This window comes from Silene latifolia, chromosome 8 (genome assembly GCF_048544455.1).
Source record: "Silene latifolia isolate original U9 population chromosome 8, ASM4854445v1, whole genome shotgun sequence".
In the NCBI taxonomy this organism is placed as follows: domain Eukaryota; kingdom Viridiplantae; phylum Streptophyta; class Magnoliopsida; order Caryophyllales; family Caryophyllaceae; genus Silene; species Silene latifolia.
Genome location: NC_133533.1, coordinates 10,102,071 through 10,122,540, shown reverse-complemented (window position 1 = coordinate 10,122,540; position 20,470 = coordinate 10,102,071). Strand labels below are relative to the sequence as shown.

General features: G+C 38.1%; 1 protein-coding gene across 3 annotated transcripts in view; it reads right to left on the bottom strand.

The window, feature by feature from the left end:
- Positions 1 to 927: 927 nt before the first annotated feature.
- LOC141596345 (intermembrane lipid transfer protein VPS13-like) overlaps positions 928 to 20,470 on the bottom strand; it is a 42,813-nt gene continuing 23,270 nt past the window's right edge. For all 3 annotated transcript variants that reach the window (XM_074416471.1, XM_074416472.1, XM_074416473.1), the window contains 26 exons: positions 18,599 to 18,772; positions 18,396 to 18,512; positions 16,739 to 17,013; positions 14,835 to 16,294; positions 13,211 to 14,403; positions 12,561 to 12,689; positions 12,311 to 12,466; positions 11,640 to 12,188; positions 11,495 to 11,566; positions 10,702 to 11,160; positions 10,440 to 10,623; positions 9,328 to 10,081; positions 8,663 to 8,779; positions 8,245 to 8,515; positions 7,348 to 7,461; positions 6,945 to 7,037; positions 6,730 to 6,780; positions 6,150 to 6,649; positions 5,260 to 5,607; positions 5,096 to 5,159; positions 4,696 to 4,842; positions 3,543 to 3,647; positions 3,146 to 3,256; positions 2,958 to 3,062; positions 2,782 to 2,851; positions 928 to 1,713 (listed from right to left, as the gene is read on the bottom strand). In XM_074416471.1, the coding sequence (XP_074272572.1) occupies positions 1,019 to 1,713; positions 2,782 to 2,851; positions 2,958 to 3,062; positions 3,146 to 3,256; positions 3,543 to 3,647; positions 4,696 to 4,842; positions 5,096 to 5,159; positions 5,260 to 5,607; positions 6,150 to 6,649; positions 6,730 to 6,780; positions 6,945 to 7,037; positions 7,348 to 7,461; positions 8,245 to 8,515; positions 8,663 to 8,779; positions 9,328 to 10,081; positions 10,440 to 10,623; positions 10,702 to 11,160; positions 11,495 to 11,566; positions 11,640 to 12,188; positions 12,311 to 12,466; positions 12,561 to 12,689; positions 13,211 to 14,403; positions 14,835 to 16,294; positions 16,739 to 17,013; positions 18,396 to 18,512; positions 18,599 to 18,772 (8,313 nt within the window). In that variant the 3' untranslated portion in view covers positions 928 to 1,018. The remainder of the gene's footprint in view (positions 1,714 to 2,781; positions 2,852 to 2,957; positions 3,063 to 3,145; positions 3,257 to 3,542; positions 3,648 to 4,695; positions 4,843 to 5,095; positions 5,160 to 5,259; positions 5,608 to 6,149; positions 6,650 to 6,729; positions 6,781 to 6,944; positions 7,038 to 7,347; positions 7,462 to 8,244; positions 8,516 to 8,662; positions 8,780 to 9,327; positions 10,082 to 10,439; positions 10,624 to 10,701; positions 11,161 to 11,494; positions 11,567 to 11,639; positions 12,189 to 12,310; positions 12,467 to 12,560; positions 12,690 to 13,210; positions 14,404 to 14,834; positions 16,295 to 16,738; positions 17,014 to 18,395; positions 18,513 to 18,598; positions 18,773 to 20,470) is intronic.

Below are 20,470 nucleotides of genomic sequence, written 5' to 3'. Positions count from 1 at the left end.
AAAAAATGGGGTTTTTAAGAAAAGAGGGTAAAAGAAGGGGTAAAGAGGGAAGAAAATAGATGGGGTATGTAATTGTGGGTTTAATTGTGAGTTGGTAGGTTGGGTATGTAGTGACATTTTATGTAAATATCAAATGGGTATAAGAATAATTTGGTAATGTTGTGGACCAAATAAGGAATGCTACCATTAGTGTGGTATGGCCGTATTAGGTAAGTGTTACCATTGGTCTGGTAGAGAGGGAGTATTATTTTATCCTAAAGATTCAACTCAGACTTTTTTTATTTCTTCCACTTTATCACTCAGAGCTATCAAAAATCTCAACAACAATAAATAGGACCTGCTTTTACCCACACAAAATTAGACCTGACAAAATAAAACCGAACCCAAAAAACTAATCGAAAACATCTGAATTGTTAACCGATCGAAAACCCGATATGAGTAATCTAAATAAACCTGAAATTCGACTCAATCTGAATCGAATCGAAACTGGATCAAACTTAATAATAACTGAATGATACCCGATCCTGAATATATCTGAACCGATAAAACAGATTGACCTGGATGAGAAATATCTAATTTCTCATAAATAAACTCATATTTAGTTTTTCTTTTCATTGATTTTCTATTTATTAATAATATTATGAATTGTTAAATTAAAATTGAAGAGTATAAGGTACATTTAAGCTAATTTTTCTACCTTCATCTTAAGAAAATTATGACCTGAAACTCAACTGAACTGAAGTAGACCCGACTCGAACCGTATCCGACTTAGTTGGTATACGCGGTTTGCAGACTATCGCGTATATCCAAGGGTTTAGCCCGTGCACACCGAAAGTAGCGGTTGTGGGTTCACTCGTCACCAAAAAATAAAACGAGTGGGGTAAGAAACTCTCTTCACTGGGCAAAAAGAATAGATAGCTTTGCACATACCACAGAATCCAACTATATTATAAATGATCAATCTTTACAAAAGGGCACATTTACAAATTTACATAGCCATGAAAAACTATTGCTTTATCTATTTTAATTTACTTTGGTGAAGAAGGTGCACATTTCCCCAACCTATCTCCTTTCCCATCTCGATTGTAGATAACAAAACTTTCAAAAAGTAATCCGCTTCTTCCACCGTAAGCAACTCCAAGCTTGTCTGAAAGAGCGGGAGTGTTGTAGGAGTTTCACGCCATCGCTTCGTCCTAACTCCACTTCTTCTCGAGTGATGTTGACTTTGACCAAGAGGAATCTCCGAGCTGCTTCCGACAATGTGCACAATACTGTCGTCGACATCAGCATGTATCACGCTCTCCAAGGCAATTTCAACACCCACTATCCATTCGGGCTCAGCAACAATGCCTCGAAAGTCGGGCTGCCCTAAATCTATTAGACTTGAACATTCAACTATCATGATGAGCTTCTCTGTGAGGATGACAAACTTCCCAGCATCCTTGAGTGATTTGCACATTACCAGGACCTCATCTCCGTATTTAGAACCATCTTCAACCTCGGATAATACAGCTGTTCCGATTGCTTCCTCCCAAGAATAAGGTCTGAGGGGTAATTCTGAGCTAAGAGACCTTGGAAGGCGAACTCGTAAATTTCGGGTTCTCATTTTATGAACTCTACTCCGATTTCTTATGCTTTGGGCAGTCTTTCCCGTGGCTTCAAGAACACTCGCAGCAGGTTTAGCCACTAGTCCAGTAACACCCAAGGCAAACCCTGCAATTGACGGAAGAAAACGTTAATATCACATTATGATTTAAAATCAATTCCTGCATTTGGAAGGTAGCAAAGTTTAGCTATCCTCTTAATAAGTGTTATTTTTTGTGGAAAGGGAGTCAAGGCGTGCACAATGAGAGTTTTTTATGCGGAAGGCTTTTAACTAGACCTGTCAAAATCCGGCCCAACCCGAAAACCCGACCCGACCCATTTTTTAGGGTTACAAACCCGGTTTTTTCGACCCGCGACCCGTTTGACTCGAACCCAAAATGACCCATTATTTTAGGGTCGAGACCCGACCCGAACGGGTCGACCCGTTGGGTCAAAGGTAAATCAAAAATTTTATTAAAATATTAATATTTATATATTATATTTGAAAAATTAGTTAAAAAAATATTTTTTTTATTACTTAAAATTACAAAAACAACTAAAAAGTTAATTTTATATAACTTTTATAATATTTAATAATAAAATAATTATTAAAAAAACTTTATTTTAATAACTATGTCAATATAATTAATGTAAACGTTGAATATGATTAAAATATTAATTTTAAATATGATTTACATTTTAAAAAAATATTTTTTTAATTAAAAAAATCGTTTAAAAAAGACGTTAGAGATTATTTCTTGACCCGTATTCTGACCCTAACCCGACCCGTGACCCATATCTGACCCGTATTCTGACCCGACCCGGGACCCAACCCACCCGACCCGTTTGACAGGTCTACTTTTGACCCACGTAGGAAGGACTATCACTCAATGACTTTACCAACCAGACATCTGCTTAAGCTGACGGAGAAGAAAAAGAGAATGGTATTTTATTGAAAATAATTCGCCTAAAATTCACATTATCTTTCATGAAGCAGATTAGGTGGGAAATATATGCCAGTGAACCAGCATTGAAGGGCATTGCCCGTGTTGCAACCCTAAAGTCGATGAAGTATTGAAATACATTATTACATTAGTAAGCTTCACCCCCTTTTATTCTCATCAATATGATGAATGCATTTACTTTATAAAATGGTCTTAAGGAGAGTGATATAGTACAAACAAATCCTAGATATACCTGACAAAACCCCAGGAAGTCCATGTTTCTCTGCACCTCTAATTGGTGACTGGAGGAGACCAGTTAGTCCCTATAGAAAGAAAACAAACAAGTCAACTGCAAACTTGACTCTGCTGAATATATCAATTACGTAGGCGTGAAAACTGAAAAGAAAAAACCCGCTGGCTTTAGCATACCTCAAGCAGTTCATTGATTACACCTTTACTCTGAGAATATGCTACTGCTCTCTGGTTTTCCGGCTTTGTACTAGAATGGTCATCAAATGTAAAAGCAAGAACTCCCTACAAGTATCACAGCTGCTAATTACTGAACCACCATCACAAACCTTCAAATATCCTGCAAATGTTTTAGAATAATACTATACCTTATGCGCAGCTTTGCTGAATTGTGTAGCCGTGTCACTTATAGCATACATTGTGTTGCTAAGCAGACTACTAGTTCCTTTAGCCATTCCAGTGAATAATCCCGAGGGACTCTGCCAGAAAGTAACACACTCAGATTAGAAAAACACCATAAATTTCCCCGCATGTTACTCTGACTAGGCTGCATGCGTTGGAGTGTCGTACCGTATGAAGTGTTGCCACAAGTCACACACAATGTGTCTTGTATGAAACAGTCTCATATGTGAGACCAACCCAACTAATTTATACGAAGTATATGAAATCATTTATTTATATGGTTGATAGGTTGGTCTGACATGTAAGATGACCTCATATCAACTGAACCCAAATGGGAATTAAACAGTCTCCTTTCTACTACACCTGCAGAACTCCTTTTGCTGGAACTGAGAGAAAGTCTTTGAAGCCTAGCCCAATGCTTCTAGCAAAGCCTATTGGATTTCCAATTACACCAGCAGAACCAAACACCTGAATCATGCACTATCAACTGTCACGCTGCCAGCTTTCATTGTGAATATATTATTATATGCAATATGATTGTAATGTACACGTAGTTGCTAGACAAGCACTTATCCAGGCAACGTTTCCTTCAGCAGTGAGCAGAACAATACAAAAAGAATAGTACATTGTAAACAAAGCTTTGATAGAATATCAAGGTTAGAGAGGGAATGGAGAAAAAACATAAGGCCTTGTTTGGATACACAAATTGGAGGGGAAGGGAGGGGAGGGGAGGGGAGGGGGAAGGAGGGAAGGGAAAAGGAGGTGGAATAAGGGTATGGGTATTTGGATACAATTTCCCTCCAAATCTTTCCTATTGTCCAAAGATTTTGATTTGCCTTGGAGGAGGGAAAACAGATCCCTCCAAATCCCTCCCCCTCCATTACCCTCCCACCCTTATTTGCTATTCAAACAAGGGATTTTAAATCCCCTACTCTCCCTCCCTTTCCTTTCCCTCCAAATCCTTCCATCCAAACACACCCTAATAGTGGAGGAAGAGGAGAAGGTGGTGGTGGTGGTGGAGAGAGGAGGAGCAACAGTTAACCCGTTTATGGATTAACAACTGCCCTCCCTTCATCTCCTTCATCTGCCGACCACCACGACTACCTTTTATGCTCCTTCAAATTAACCAGTAAAATTACCCCTCACTCCCAAGTAAGGTTGCGTACATCCAATTCGGGAAGTCCTTGAGTCACTGCCTCACTGGGGGAATGTTGTTATACCAATTATCCCCAATCCAAGCTAGCCCTAGTTGGGAATATTAGCTCCCACCACCACCTTTCTTCATCCTCCCTCCAACACACTCCTTTCCTTGATACAAAACAAAATAAAGAATGTCCTGAAAATGTCAATTTTCTACCAGTGTGTAGAACATACCACATACCCCAATGACGTGCTTTGTATGAACTTCATTAAACATTTTTCAGAGAACAAGTAACAAAAATATAACAAAACATACACAAAATACTCCTTATCTGTTCAAATCAAAACCCCATATTTGGTGCACATGATTCTGTACCTTGTACAATTCATGAAGAAACCGTCTGGTATAATGCTTGGATAGGATCTCTTCAACGGATTCCCAGCTAGCCATATGATGTGTAATGGTCAATTCCTTGAGGCAGATCTGTGCCCCCTCAACATCAGCAAAAGCCATAATACGCCTCTACAAATAGAAGAGAACAAGTAGATATAATATACATTATAAAGCAGCATTCTTTAGAACAGGGCCTCAAGAAGATAAGATGTTCTCATAACCTATTCATTAGAACAGGGTCTCAGGAGTTCAATGGCATTTGAACGATTTATTAATAACATAATAAAATACCCCAAGGCGAAAGGACAACAAGGGATTAGAGAACAAGACGACCCCATATACCCCCACACAATACATTTGCTTACAATACCTTGACACTTACATTGATAAAAGAATCTGAAGATGATAAACCCCCATGTTTGAGTATCAATGGACTGCTAGAAAAGCTGCACGGCAACCAATATAATATTAGAAAGCAAACATAGAAAATAGAAAGCATCTATAAGCTGAATACAAACAGGGTGATTCACTAACTTTGTACATTACCTCAATGTCACCTTAAAAGAAGACACATACAATGCTTCCATGTATATCTTCTTTTGTCTTCTAGCCAGTAGGAAAATTTTCTGCCAAGGTGCACCAACTGGAATTATCTCCGGCAATGATGTACTCCTAGTGGTTTGATCAGAAGGAGAATAATCTAGCTTGGAGGATCCATTGGCTCGGACAAAATCAGAATGTGCAGGAGACTTGTCAACTGCACTTGGCCTCTGCAAATCATCCATCTTGCATACTGAAGTTGCTATCTCCGGGTTCAACAAAGGATTTGACTTGTAAAAGTCAACTAATTTTAAAAGCATCTCCAAATCAATTGCTAGTAGTGAATCTTTAAACCTGCATGCATGTGAATGTTCCGAAACATGTTGGGAAATTAGCGCACATGTAAGAAAAAGCGCACGAAAACAATTCTAGAGTGCTTGGCAGGAGCCTACACAACAGGGACAGTTTAAGGAAATACTTCACAGCTCATTCACCATTTACTACTAGCGTATACCACGATTCAAATCTCCTTAAAAAGCAAATCCACATCAAGAACTTACTCAAATGAAATCTAAAGATACATCCATGCAAGTATGCAACAAGTACATTTTCTGGACAAATGTCTGAAAGCAATCATCTCTAAGACTAACATGTGTTGCAGCCTGATACATGTTACCAACATATTTTAGTTATGAAACATTAGTTGATCTCCTTTTTTAATTTACTTCATTTTAGAATAATTCTAGGAATTCAGCGAGTTCTCTGCAGTTATCTACAAGTGCAACAAAAAATGTGACACCAAAACTTAACTGATTTGAAAGCAACTAAAATCAAGGACGCATTTGATAGGTGAGTTGCCGAAAAACCCACACCAAATTAAGAGCTACTTCACACACCTTAAGCTGATATATTCAAATGAAATTAACATCATATCCTTGTCCCTCCATTTCGAAGCCTCCAAACAAATTACAGGGTCAGAAGAGCTCCCAGAAGCTTGAGACAAGAAGTTTTCATTCTTTGTTCCTCCTTCCTTAATTTTCACGTGGCTCACAAGACTGCTTTTATAGTCATCATCAAATGATAAGACAACCGGGTATGGCGTACCACACAGTTGATTATCAATCTGTAAGCATGAGATTTGAAAGGAAAATCTTTGTTGCTCCATATCTTGCAGACAATCAATTTTTATACCCTGCGCAGAAAGGTACAGCAACTCCTGGGGAGATGAGTCCATTATGGAGATCCCAACACAAGATAACCTGATGGATATTTTATCCTTGTATTTGAAGATATTGTAGTTCCCTTCTCTAGCTTCCATTTTCCTCCCAAATAAAATAGAGCTTGAATTTTTCACCTCTCCCAAAGAATGACAGCTTGAGTCAATTATGCTGAGCACCTGCAATAAGTAAATGTCCTACCATGAAGACCAGGAAATGGGTGCAGGACACATTATTCAACTACATACTCAGATGTAACCTTCATGGCTCCCTCTGCGTGGACTGATGGAAGTAATGTCCTTTCGTGTTTCTGCTCCAACAAAAAAAAAAAAAAAGGAATTTCATAAATTGAGAAAACAGAAGTTCTAAGCAGGTGAAAATACTCCAGTCTCCAGCTGTTAAGATTTGAATAAACTTCCTTATGAGGTAGGATCATTAATATTGATGCGCAGACAGTTGAGCCGTAGAAAGTACCTCGAATGACATAGAAGACGATGACAAGCGAACAGGAGCATATTCTTTTGTATCATCAAGAGTATATGATCCTATGATGCGCTCACCCGGAACCTTAGGCAACATACACGTATGTGAGCAGTAATACATACATCATCAACATTAGTCCTCTGCCTCAAAGGCTGGGTTCCCAGCCTATGGCAAAGTAAGGGGTTTGAAAGCCCACATCCTTACCCATAACATAGAGAGGTACTTCATATAAGAAACCCAATTTTTTTAGCAAGCTATTTTGATATCTTCCATCAATATCTTAATGTCAAAGAATAATGAGTCTTTCACTTCATATAAATTCACAAGTAGTGATACATGTGTAGAATAGGTAGCATGGACAATATAAAAGAATGTGAAGAAAAAAGTTACACACCTCAACAACTAGCCGATGTGGGTAGAAAGGCTCATCCCAAGCATACGAGCAAGAAGTGTAAGGGTGGACTATAGTTTCAAGAGTTTCACACTTCTGCTGATAAATTCGCAACGTCTACAGGCGGAAAACAACATATTATATATGTTATTTTCCATTATATAATTTGACACATTAATGTCTAAGCAAATTCATAGAATACAATCATACATTCGTACATCAGTAGAATATAAGTGTAAAACAAGAGCAATGTACAGCAAGAGCATGCCAAAGACTACATCATCAAAAACAAGTATATTGTGTAAAAGTACTACGCTCATGTATAAAAAGAGAGTAAAAGCACCCGCCCCAGGTATGGTGGAAGGACACTGTATTGGATACCATGTCCTATATATCACAATAACCAACTAAAAAAATGTGACATATTCGCAGGACAGATAGAGCTAAAGGTCAAACGGTAAGCACAGGGAGCCATTACAAACGTTTCCCCATAGTATCAAAACAAAGCAATCCCAGAGCGTGCGCGCGCACACACACAAAAGGAAAGATTCAACTTTGAAAAAAATTCTCAAAAATCAATTCCAGTAAAGAAAAAAGAATAAAAAAAATTGTCTCCAAAACCATTAGAGAAGAACAGGTAACGTTCCCGCAATAAAAATTATAGGTTAACAACAAAAGAAACAAATAGGTAAGAACAATCTCCTACAGTAGAGATAATGATGGAGGATTGTAGGCATGACAAACACACAAGAAGATAACTCAGATGTCCCACTTTGACAACAGAAAGCAGTACATACTAATATTTTATTTTCCTTTTATAGAACGAAAGCTGTATAATAGTATGCTTATCGCCGGTTAAATTGAAGCAAACAGCAAAGGACAGCATTAAGTAATCCTAACCTCTTTAGAGAAGTTATCAATTCTGTATGGAACAAATCCTGTGTCATCATCTGATAGAAGGATGAAAATTGTTCCGGATTTCCTCTCAGTGTCCCCGATTATCTTTTCATCCTGAATGACATCGGCATTCTGCACTTCAACCCGTATCATATTCAACGTACCAGACACATAATTCCGCATTTTTACTTGTGTATCGCCAACATGATCAGGAAGGAAACTACCAGACCACTGCCATCCAGGTTCATCAAAACGGACGGCGATAAGTAATTCCCTGGAGAAAGTTTGACAAGTCTTCAGACCAAACACAGCTAAACTTTGCGTTTTACTCCATACTATTTTTATGGTCGTTCAAACCTGGTAAATTTTTACCACTCAATATTAGCTGTATTTATAGTTCGCAAAAGTAGTGGTAATTTACCTTGTTGTATCAATCCAATGAAGATGAGAATGTTGTCCGGCACCCAGACGGTACAAAAGATCTGTACCCTTTTGCTTATAACACAGAGCTTTGCTGCATGCATTGCTAATCACATATCTGCCAGAAGTTAAGTAAAGGCAAATGAAAAAAATATAATCAGTACAGGAGAGATTCCATTTCCAGGTCACTATCTTTTGCTACGTATGCAAGCAGTCATATACATGCAACCTGAACGCATTAAAGGCTCAGGACACAGTATATTAGAAGATTAGTCTTGTTTAGCAAGAAACAAGTTAGCCTCCAAAACACAGCAATAGAGTAAGTTTAGAGGGCCGTCGAAAGAGTTTTGTTTGGTAAGATCTAATCAACTTATTTATCAATGAAACATCGTCAATTAAGCTCAACCCAGAAATAGCAAACGAAATTGATAAACTCAACCAAAAGTGCTAACAATTTAGCGAGCTCAATCTTTTTTCTTTATCATAAAAGAAATATTTAGTGACGAATGCTACTCCACATGGGCAGAAGCGCAAACAATTTAGTGAGCTAATTTTAGGTTCAGATGGCGTATACTGGTAGGCACCATAAGTATGCCATATTCTTCACATTCAATTGGCTTGTAATGAAGTAAATAATCATAGTTAAAAGTTGAAAACAAATCTCGCCTTGGCTGGAAAGTTACTGCTCTTGTTCGTCCTGTGAGCGGATCACCTAGAAGATGTGATGTCACAGATAAGACGGCAGCAGAATTGTTATTAGATGGATGTGGGACCAATAGAGCATTTGACCCACTCGGAGAGATGAGAAAAAATGGGCTTGACCATGCAGAACTGGACATATTATCTGAAGAATATTCAGTATGACACCTGCTCACACGAACCATGACCTCACTAGCAGCCGCATTTGGATCAGGAGAATACATAAAGGGCTTAACTTTTCCACTCTTGCTTCTGAAAATATTAGAGACCTCAAAATCTGATTGATGATTAGAGTCTTGCCTGCTTTCTTGCTTAGCCATATCCACCTGGTTTACAGATTGATGACAACCTGTAGAACCGCTCTGTGAAAGTGATGATTGTGTTATAAATATCCCTACAGGGGGGCTGCCAATTTTCTTTGAAGAGATAATATGATTTTTACACAAGTAACTTTCACTGCCAAAATTTACGGCTTTTGAATTTGATTTCTCCTCCATTGTTATGAGATGAAGGCCATCTTTTTGATTTAAAATAACCACATCCTCAGTTGAACTATAGCAGGTCGGAAGAATGCGATAGTTTCCTTTTAGCTCATGGTCTGATCTTGAGATAGTAAGCACAAAACCTGTGCAGTTGTATAACAAAAAAGGAACGAAAATACAGAGCTCTCGAGCACCAGACGACGAATCCATAGTCTTCTCCACAGTAACATATACGGGGCCTACCAAATTATGCAGAGGGATATTGTTAGACAGACTAAAACAGCAACAAAATTACCTCGCCGCCTCATACGAGTAACAGGGTAAGGGGGTCATATGTACGCCCTGCGTTAAGAACAAAAAGTACGTTGTTTTCAAATAACCCATAATCGCACCGGAATCTGCAGACACTCGGGCCTCGGTTATTTTATTATACAAGAACCACTGATAGTTTAGTGAGTTATTTTGCTTTATTCCATCAATCCATCGTAGACCAAAAGCCGACGAATAGTGAGTCCTCGGCCCCATCTAAATTTAAAAAATGCATGCACAACTTGAGGAAACAAGACATGCATACAACTACCAAGATAAAAATATTACCATCTGGTGAATCAGAACTAAAGGTTATTGTTTCAGTGAGTGACAAAACAGTTCCGCAAGGCTTAGCTGTTGATGTGAATGCTTCCGCACGAGGAAACTTGACAGTTTGTGGTCTAAATCCAGCCATACAAAATGTCACGGATAAATCATGATAAGAATCAATATGGAAAAAGGAAACCTCTTCCTGCGAGAAGAAGCATACATTAAGTTAGGACTCATAAGAGACTAACAAATGGAAAATCGATATGGAACTCTTAGTAACCTCAGTGAGGGATGCATTGTGAGTTACTCCGCCACCTTCTATAGCCACAGACACTGCTTCTGGAAGATAGTTTTTCACGGTAAATGGTGTCGTCAGTGCGACGTGATGAATGAACCTGGTTTTCAACTTGTTATTACATAGCTGACGACCAGCTTCGACTGTTTGTGTTAACGCATCATTTATATGGGACCATCTCCGTTTCAGTCTACCAGATAAAGGCAAGATTGTATCCTGAACGGACAAACAACAGCGAAAGACATAACTGTCCTTTGGATTTGACGGATAACAAACAAGTGATCTTAAAAACCCACTCCGGCTTTCAGATGAGAGGATCTTCGAAAGGTTATGTACTTCACTCCATAAATAATTGTTACCACGAGGACGCCAGCTCACGTGACCTGCTTCAGCCAGATGTAGAGGCAGAGGAAACTCCTTGCCGGGTAAAATCAGATCTACAATCTAATTTTTAACAAAAATAAGAAATTGCATCGAAACTTTATAATCAACAGAAACAAGTACAACCTCCGTCCAATAAACTTCCTTTTTCGTGCAGAGTTCGAGGAAAATGAAAATATGTGGATAAAAATCTAAGTTGCTGAAAGTACGGGATCACAAACCCTAATGACCAAAAATAACGTATAAAAGAAAAAGGTAAGCATTAAAGTATAAAGTTTTTTGACGGGCGCTCCAAAAAAATGCACAGAAAGTTTATTCATGATAGGAGGAGTAGCAGACAAAGTTACACAGAATCTGCGCATCTGAACCAGTTATATTAGTTCATAGTTCCACATACCTTTGAAGACATGCTAAAAGGAATGTCGACTCGTAGCTCCAAAGGAGTTGATGTTGAATTGTGGAATATCACCTGTTACAATGAGAAGTATGACTAAACAGTCATTGCATACACTTGAACAAAATAACATAGTTCTTTTACTCACAGTTGAATACAGTTGTATAAGCTTGCTGTATTGCTGCAAAGATACATCGAAGACTACAGGTACAAGAAGCCCGGTATCTGAGCACGACCCTTTGTTATCTCTTGAAAAATTCACCTCAAAGTAAGTGAGACCAACAAGATCCATGGAGACTGGTTCTGATTTATCATATGTTCCTTCAAATTGAATGGTCATGAAATAATGCTCTGCCTTGTTCGATAGTTTTTTGGTAAAACTTTCTGAAGAAGGTCTAGAATATAATGATTGCTCCTCTGGCGTTCCATCAATGTAAATTGGAAGAGACGATCCAGGTGGAATGGTATTCTCATATGCTGCTGATGATGTATCAATAGTTTCGGCATTCCCAAGTCCTTGATAGACTTGGAATAGGAAAGGCAACGAGGTTTTATTGTAAATGACATACGATGCAAATCTTCTCGCGCAGAAACTTTCAACAAACTGATAGTTCTGAAATCTTTGGCATCTAGGAACCTCATTTATTTGCATGAGCCCTCTAGCTTCCTTGATCATATTGAGGGATCTTGAAATAACCTATACGTAGATAACTAAGCATTCAGGAACTATGCATGCATCTATATCTATCTATACCTAAAACAACTCCCGATTAATACATTACGATCCACCGTAACTGCAATTAAAAGAAACATAAATACCTCACAAAATGATTTTGTTATGTTCACATTCAATTCTGTGATCGATTCAAGCTGCACATCTGTGACAATGCCAGAGTCAAACAGAGCACTCTTGTCCCACTGTCTGATGACATGAACCCTAAAGGTCCAAGGTTCTATAAAGGGCTCCCAGAAGACCTGTTAATCCAAAAAGAAATAAAAAAATTACAATCATAAACCAAAATGTTACTAATGCCCGCAACACAGTTGCTATGACGGTGAACTCACGCACCTTAAGGATGTTATTGTAGTTGATAAGGAGGTCTCCGTCAGAGACAAACCTTATAGAGTTCTCAGTGAGACTAGTTTCAATGCATAAATTTTTCATGAGTAGCTCTATCAAAGGCCCATTGAAGCTCCACTGCATGAAGCATGAAGCAATAATCAAGGTAACATAAATAAAGCGGAAATCAGAATGAAAAGTTCAATACTGCTTAAAATGATTTATGCATATGATCAGGAATGGGAAGCTAAGTGGCTATTTTTGGATGAATTTACTATTCAGCAACACTGCTCAAAGTCTGTGTTCCAAGCCAAGTACCTGCATTGGGTTCTTCATAATCAAATTGTGTCTTTTGCCCACAATAGCTCGCTCTCTTATGCTCTCCATGTCATCAACATGGACTAAGATGGAGAACACCTCTCTATATCCTCTCCCCCAAGGGCACTTGGAGAACAAGCTCTCCAAATAAAAAGGACCATACCAAGTGGAAAAGCAAAAGCAATTTTTTTTTTTCAAATGTAAAATTAAAAGAGGTGGGACCAAGATGGAGATCAGGCACTAGAGCTTTGCTATTGTGGTCTTTGTACTTAGGTGTAAAGTTGTTTTTGCTCTTGGCGGAGAGATTATTAAGTACGTGGCAAAAAGACGAGGAATCATACCCTTCCATCCGTCAGCAACAGGGAGAGCTTATCTATATGTATCTTCAAGTCCACATTTCCAAATGAGACTTCAGAAGTGCCCGGTTCAGCAGCTGAAAACTGAATGCCGTTACAAAAGTAAAAAACCTGGTGTGATAACTTGACATCAAATGCTTGACAGCTGATATCAACATTGACGCCCATGCCAACTTTCCCAAGGTCACAAAGTCGAATTTCTGCAGCCAGCTGATGTATGTGAAAGAAAGGCCATGACTGTACAACACCACTTTCACATATCCCTACTAATCCAGTAGCTTTTTCAAAACTAATTTTAACATCCAGATTATTGCCACGAAAATACAGTTTACTGCTTCGACTATGCAAAGAAATTGTTACAAACTTGCTGTCCTTCCCTCCACCAACACAATTAACATCTTCTGTATCCAAGCCACCTCGACCATTGCAGTTCTCAAATTGAGGGACTGCCTCTTCACTAATCCATATAGGTATATGACATAATACATTGATATTTTTGGATGTGACAATTATAGCCATATCATTTGGCCCCGTCTTATCTGACTTCGAAGGCATTGCTATAGGCAGTCCATGCTTCTGAGCTGATATATCAAATGGATCAATAGTTGAACTGGGAACTTCAAAAGGTGAATCTCTAGGGAATTGTAGAATAAAAGAATTTATATGATCTACAAAGATGACCCAATCCAACATATGAAACCATATCTCCAAGGATGGAACAGCAATGAGAAGCTCAATTTTATTCCGCTGAGTTATGGAAAGATAAATGTCAAGGACCGAAGATGATGAATTTTCAGACAAGAACTTGGCTAAGCAAGTCGATTTAACCGACGAAGAGAGCATTATGGAAAGGAACTGGGTACTCAACCTTAAATTCACATCGTTTTCCATAGTAGCTGACAGTTCGAAACCCGTATTAACTATTGCAGCCAAGGCCTGAGAACTTGAGGCTCCTTCTAAGCAGATTAATCTAATAGACATATGATTGACAAAACATCTAATTTCAGTAATTCCACTGCTTGATTCATTAGGGATTGTATCAGTTTTGGCTGACAGAGACTTCACCAACTGAAGGAATACAGGAGTATCGCCAGTAAAGCATCTTGATTTCATTTCAACCAAAGAATATTCATCAACTACCTCAGATACTGCTTCAAACCCAGGCAGATAGTAGTTATCTGAGAAAAGTGACAAATAAAAACGTCAATACCAATAAAGTATAAAGCGCAAAAGATAACTTACAAGGGTTTGTTCAAATCAACTGACTTTTTTTTCTGGAAATATTCAGAAATTTCAGCAAGTTTTTTTTTTCTTTCAGAAAGTTATCTATACACCTCAAGTGCAGAGAAGTTATAAACTAAAAGTTTAGCTGAAATAAGCTGGTAATAGTATGGTATGGAGAAGAGACCCTAAGTATTGTACCCTAGGAGTAGAAACTAACAGATTCTCACAGAATTGACCTCATCACCTTCAAAATCAACACATATCAAGTAAAGAATCTATCTTTTTGTTAAGACGTAGTAGACTGACGATAAGTTATAGGTCATATTATGTACAAGTTCGTTATCAATAACTAGCCACCGTAAACAAAATTCAGAAGGATTTCAACCTTCAGCAGTAAGTTCACAACTCGCAACCTTTATCATCAAACACAATGGAGATGCACAGCCTAATGGAGATGACTGGCTTTCATCTTGAAATCTAAGCCACAGATCAAAACTGTTGGATTGAATTAATCTATGACTTTCATACCCTGTTTCTTGATCAAAACTCGAAGTAGTAGAGGCACAATCCTTCAAAATCAATAATGACAGACACATATCACGCCCAAATATATTCAAAGAATCAGCATTGTTAGCTACTTTATCCTCTGTAACTGAAAAATCAGATAGTATTCCTGCTAATGCCTCATCTAATGTATCACTGACTATAAAACTGCCATAAAGCTGTTGAAGATCAAGCTTCAAGAACTGATTATCATTGCATATGACCGGCGACATAATGACAGAATCCAAAATTTCAAACTTGTAGATAACAGATTCAAGCTTATTAGAATCAACACGGCCACCATTTGTATTAGAAGTATGGATACTGTTTCCTAAACTCCAATCAGGCGAAGAAAAGTACCCAATTAGCAATGCCAAGTAATCTGGTGGTAGAACACAGCAGACATGGTGAACACCAAAGCTTATCTCTAAATCAGAATTCAATAGGTAAGCAAGTCCTTTCCTTACACGTATATTTAAAACAGGAGATTGACTGGGTTGTGAAGGACCCCAAAGAAACTCCCGTAAGTTATAAGTCCACTGAGCAGAGAAGAGGGTCAGCTCCTTCATAGAGCACAATACATCAAAAGAGTCTCCATGACCGAGAACAGAAGCTTTACCAACTGGAAGATTCATGATACCGACAGTACATGAAGAATCATGAAAATGTAAGTCAACGTTAGCAATGTTTAAATCTATTTCCCAAAAACTCAGATTACCCTTTGAGCGTTGTAAAGGTGATTTCAGAACCTTATCACTGGTTGGAGCCACACAATTCTTATCATTTATGCCAAAATTTCTCGAGTCAGGGACAATGATGGCACTCTCGACACTACGGAGCTGGCCAGAGTTATGTATTCTTACAAACGGGAACTGATCCAAAGGGAGTGCGGCCCACTCAGTTAATTCATTCTTAGAGAAGTTCGACAACCCAAACCTCTCGAAAGTGAAAGTAGGAACATCTGTAGGTTTCAACTCCATTTGGCTGAAAGGCTTGTCATCTGCACCATCACCCTTAAAATCCATCAATTTTTCAGAAAACCTAATCAACAACCCCATGATTTTAGGGTAGCAGTGAAATTCGAAGTTCCTCAATTGTACAGTAAACATGTGACGTATAATGTGCTGACTTTTCTGACCGACACAGTTCAGAACAAAACACCCATCTAACGATTTATTCTGCTCACTGGGCAACGTGGATAAACATATAGTGTTACTCATATCCTCACAAGACTGTCTATAACTGCTTATCTTGAGGGCACCCATGGATATCTGGCAATCTTCAACTTCATTACAAGCAAACCTGAAATCAGAAATATAATGGAGCATCAATATAAACAAGAGCGTAGCCAGAATCATCACTCAAGCAATGCACATAATTAATGGAAAATAGAAGTCAACAAAATGATTTCTGCCCACATAAAACAATCAATTTCTGGAATTTGATAGACACATTGGGACTGCCTTGCAATGGCTGACACGGCATGCAGCCAAGTCGCAATATTTTGTCAATGCCATCGATGACAGTTGGACTGGAAACAGAGCTTGTCGGAAAGAAATGTTTGTGATTGACAGTGTGAAAAAGGATGAGGTATGCACTCATAATGCCAGCAATAAGTATGACAAGATGAAAATAATGTTACAGGTGGAGATTCAACGGGGCATATAATAAGAGAACTTCATTACACCATAGGTTAAATGACAATGCTTGAAATTGACATACAAGTTAACACGTGGACATGCTTACTTAAGATGTAACTGCTGTAGATTGATTAACAAGATGGAGCTATTGTCTCCATCATCTTCAAGGTTAATGCCAAGTTTGAACAAGTCAAAATTTGAAGCTACTGAAAAGCACCATGGCACACTCGGATAACTTGACACTACGGGTGATACAACCTTCAGTTCCCTGCCCTGCTCGTAGTCAAAATATAAGCGGTCCATATATTCTGCTAGGCTCACCAGAGCACCTACAATGGAGATTGAAAAGTGTACATGAAGGGACGAAACCAATAAAGAAGCCTGCAGTAAAAGTAAAAAACGTAAAGTCAGAACATAACTTCAAACCACCAGTGCAGCCTAGCTACATCAGTCAATAACAAATACAATTTCTTAGAGCACATTCCCTTGTAAAGCAATTATACATATGAGCAGAGAAAATTGAACTCTTGAAGAAGAAGAAGAAACAGAATTGTCCAGATTTTTTGGGTTAGCCCTCCACGCAGAAAAGGGGAAAAAACAAACAACAATTTGATTTACTGACATGAATCTTGCACTTAAATAATAATAGAAGACAAATAGGCCGTTGAACGTATTACCGACTCCACTCCTACTACCACAAAAAGCTATTTCAATTACGGAGCAGCTGCTCTTCATCCCTCAAAAATCCTTACACACACGAGTCTGAACTGAACTTAAAACAAAGGAACACACGCATGAAATGAAATGGCACAGTATTTTTACCGAATTTTAAATACAAAGGAACAATAGTCTTCAGTGTTTTATATACATTAGAGTACGTGAAAAGTTAGAACTAGGAATCAAGAAAAGTTCCAAGACAATAAGGTAACATACCAAATTTGGATTTTTCTATACGACAAACTATAAGTTCATGCCACACTGGTGATTTCAAGAGATACAGATCCCCCTATCTAATATGCTCTGAGAGAAGCATTACGCAATAATAGAGGTGAAAATATAATTATCAGAATCGATAGAAAGAGAGAACTCCATAAGAGATTAGGCACACAAATGCTACAACAGCATAACTTTCAAGCAAGGGCCATCAAATAGTTAATCTCTCCACAAGATATGCAGGTGTGACAATTTGGTCCAACTATCTATGGAGTCATCTGCTCTCACAGACTTATTTTTGTCAGGTACTGATAGGTGCCACTTACAAATGTGCCTGAACCAACTTCTAACTTCTTCACCATGTTGATATTTTATTCAATAAGAGATAATATTTCATTAAACAGCGCCAACAGGGTGGCGCCCAGAATAGAAAGACGTTAGGGGGCGACACCAACATACAAAATGAGGCTACTGCAACTTTATCCATCTATAAAACAAAGAAAGCTCAAACGCTGAGCTAAATACAGAACATAAGTTCAAATATCCAACTTCAAAAAGTGAGGTTTGAATATTGACATGTGATATAAGATGGGTACTTTAGATCCAACTACACCACCAACTCATAATCGGCTTCTAACTTCAACAATCCCAACCACAATTTTGCACCATTTCTGACACTCATCTAACTTAGCACTCATCTAAAGATCAATGAAAGACCTCAGAAAAAACCAAGCCATTTCAGGCACTTCAGGGAGAATAAAAGTAAAGTGAAAAGAAACATACTCACAATACTTCAATTATGCAAGATGGTGCAATGATATAATAGTTACCTCTAGTTGCTTTAATATCAGTTCATCTGGGATGAGGCAACAGGCAAATGCCACAGAAGTCGAAAATTTCTCAACAACTGATAATCCATGAGGTATATTGGGTAGCAACAAGGTTATCTGCACATCAGGTTTAGTCCTCAACCAGTCAAGCATTAACCAACATGCATGGAAAGAATGAAGTACTGAACAACAGAAAAGCTGACCTGAAAATCAGTCATGCTTGCTTCATACTGATCATATAGATCGCTGAACTGCAGTGCATCCAGAATATCACCAGCATTATCCAAATATAGCAAATCACTAAAATCTTCTCTATCAGATGCAAACGAAGTCATATCCAAGTTAGAAGACAGTCGTAGATAGCTCGTCTGCATAACCTGTATCTCACATACCATGAGAAAGAAAAAAATTTGTTCAAGGGTGCATGGCTGGCTATATTTTGATAACAAAGCAGGAAGATAACCATCTAAGCTTCTACTCAACCATAACGCTCAAGGAAGAAATAGTAGTGTTTTATAACGCATAAAGAGGGTATATAGGACAGCAAGGCAGCAACTCGCATTTACATGAGAAGGCAGTAGCCCATTTCCAAAGGAAGGCTACAAAAGAAAGTGTCATGCTCTGGGAGAATACCACCAAATTATGAGAGGAATTATTCTCCAGCTGATTAACCCATGAATTTTTCACCCTTCTTCCGCAAGACACAACACAAATCCCAATCAATATTACAGGGCCTTTGAGATAAAAACACATATACAGAGCCAAGAGAAACATCAAAGGATAAATTATAAACTGACTTTTGGCTGCTACAACAAAAATGAGTGTGGACATTATACTACATAACAAGATCGAAGTGTGAAAAGTAATACAAATAACTTCTACTTCTAAACCCCAGGAAACCACAAATGAAACAAAGTAATACACAGTAGTACTTAATTACTTAACATCTTGTTAGTATCACACTATTACTAGAAGATCAGGACTATGGAAAGTTCAATGACTCGCACAACCTTATTGTCACTAAAAGTTCAGGAACACGGAAAGTTCAATACTTCAGTGACTCCCCTGACCTTATTTACTTCGACTTACTCTTCGTCAGGGAAAATTCAATGACTCGCATTTTCTGAGTTTCATTTCAGATTTTATGACTCCAACTAATTATTGTCTCTACCCAAAAAAGATTAATCATTTAACATTAAGGTTCATTTAAAAAGGGTTATTTAAGTAATTTGTCTTAGTATGATTGATGTCAGTGGAATGCCTGAAAACATTTGCTCCAAAAACCCCTATATCCTGTCAACCGTGTAGACTCATGCTAGTGTAACTTCTTAGCTAATTGGAAATAATAATTAAAATGACCACCAAGCTGTCCAAAACTCAGAGGGAGTTGCTTCTACGCGTCAACAATGCCAAGTCCAATACTTGAGTTCAGTTTATAATATGGTTGGTAGTCAAGTGCGAAATCCTAACCTGCAACTAACTTTTGCTCTCTTTATAGACAAGATAACTCAAAATTGCTTAAGAGCTTAATCTTCTCTCCCCTTTTGTATATGGGCACACCCCCTTGGTGATCTTTAAACAATACTCCCTCTAATTCTTAAAATTGCCCCATTTCTATTTTCGGCCGATTCTTAGAATTGCTCCTATTCTATTTTGACCAAGTTAGTGGCAAAATTCAACAGTGTGATGGTGAGACCCAACATCCACTCACACCTAATTACATTCCTTAATATTTACAATTTCAACGAATCGGACAGAGTATACTCTAGTATTTGGAAAAAGGAAAAAGGACTCCAGGACATTTTCTTGATATATAGCACTTTAATATAAATTGTTAGAAATGGGAAATATTCTTAGGCCATACTCGTTTCACGTGTCTTACGCTGCGCTTGTTACTATCTTGTGAGACTGTTTGGACAGATGTGAACTGAACTTGGATTAAACATTTTCAATCAAGTGAGAATGCAAACAAATGGCCTTAATTGCATTATCAGCACAGGAGAGAAGAAATTTAGAGACTAGGAAAATATTTTGTAAACAAAAAAAGCAAAAGAGAGCAACTAAGAAAGGCCAGC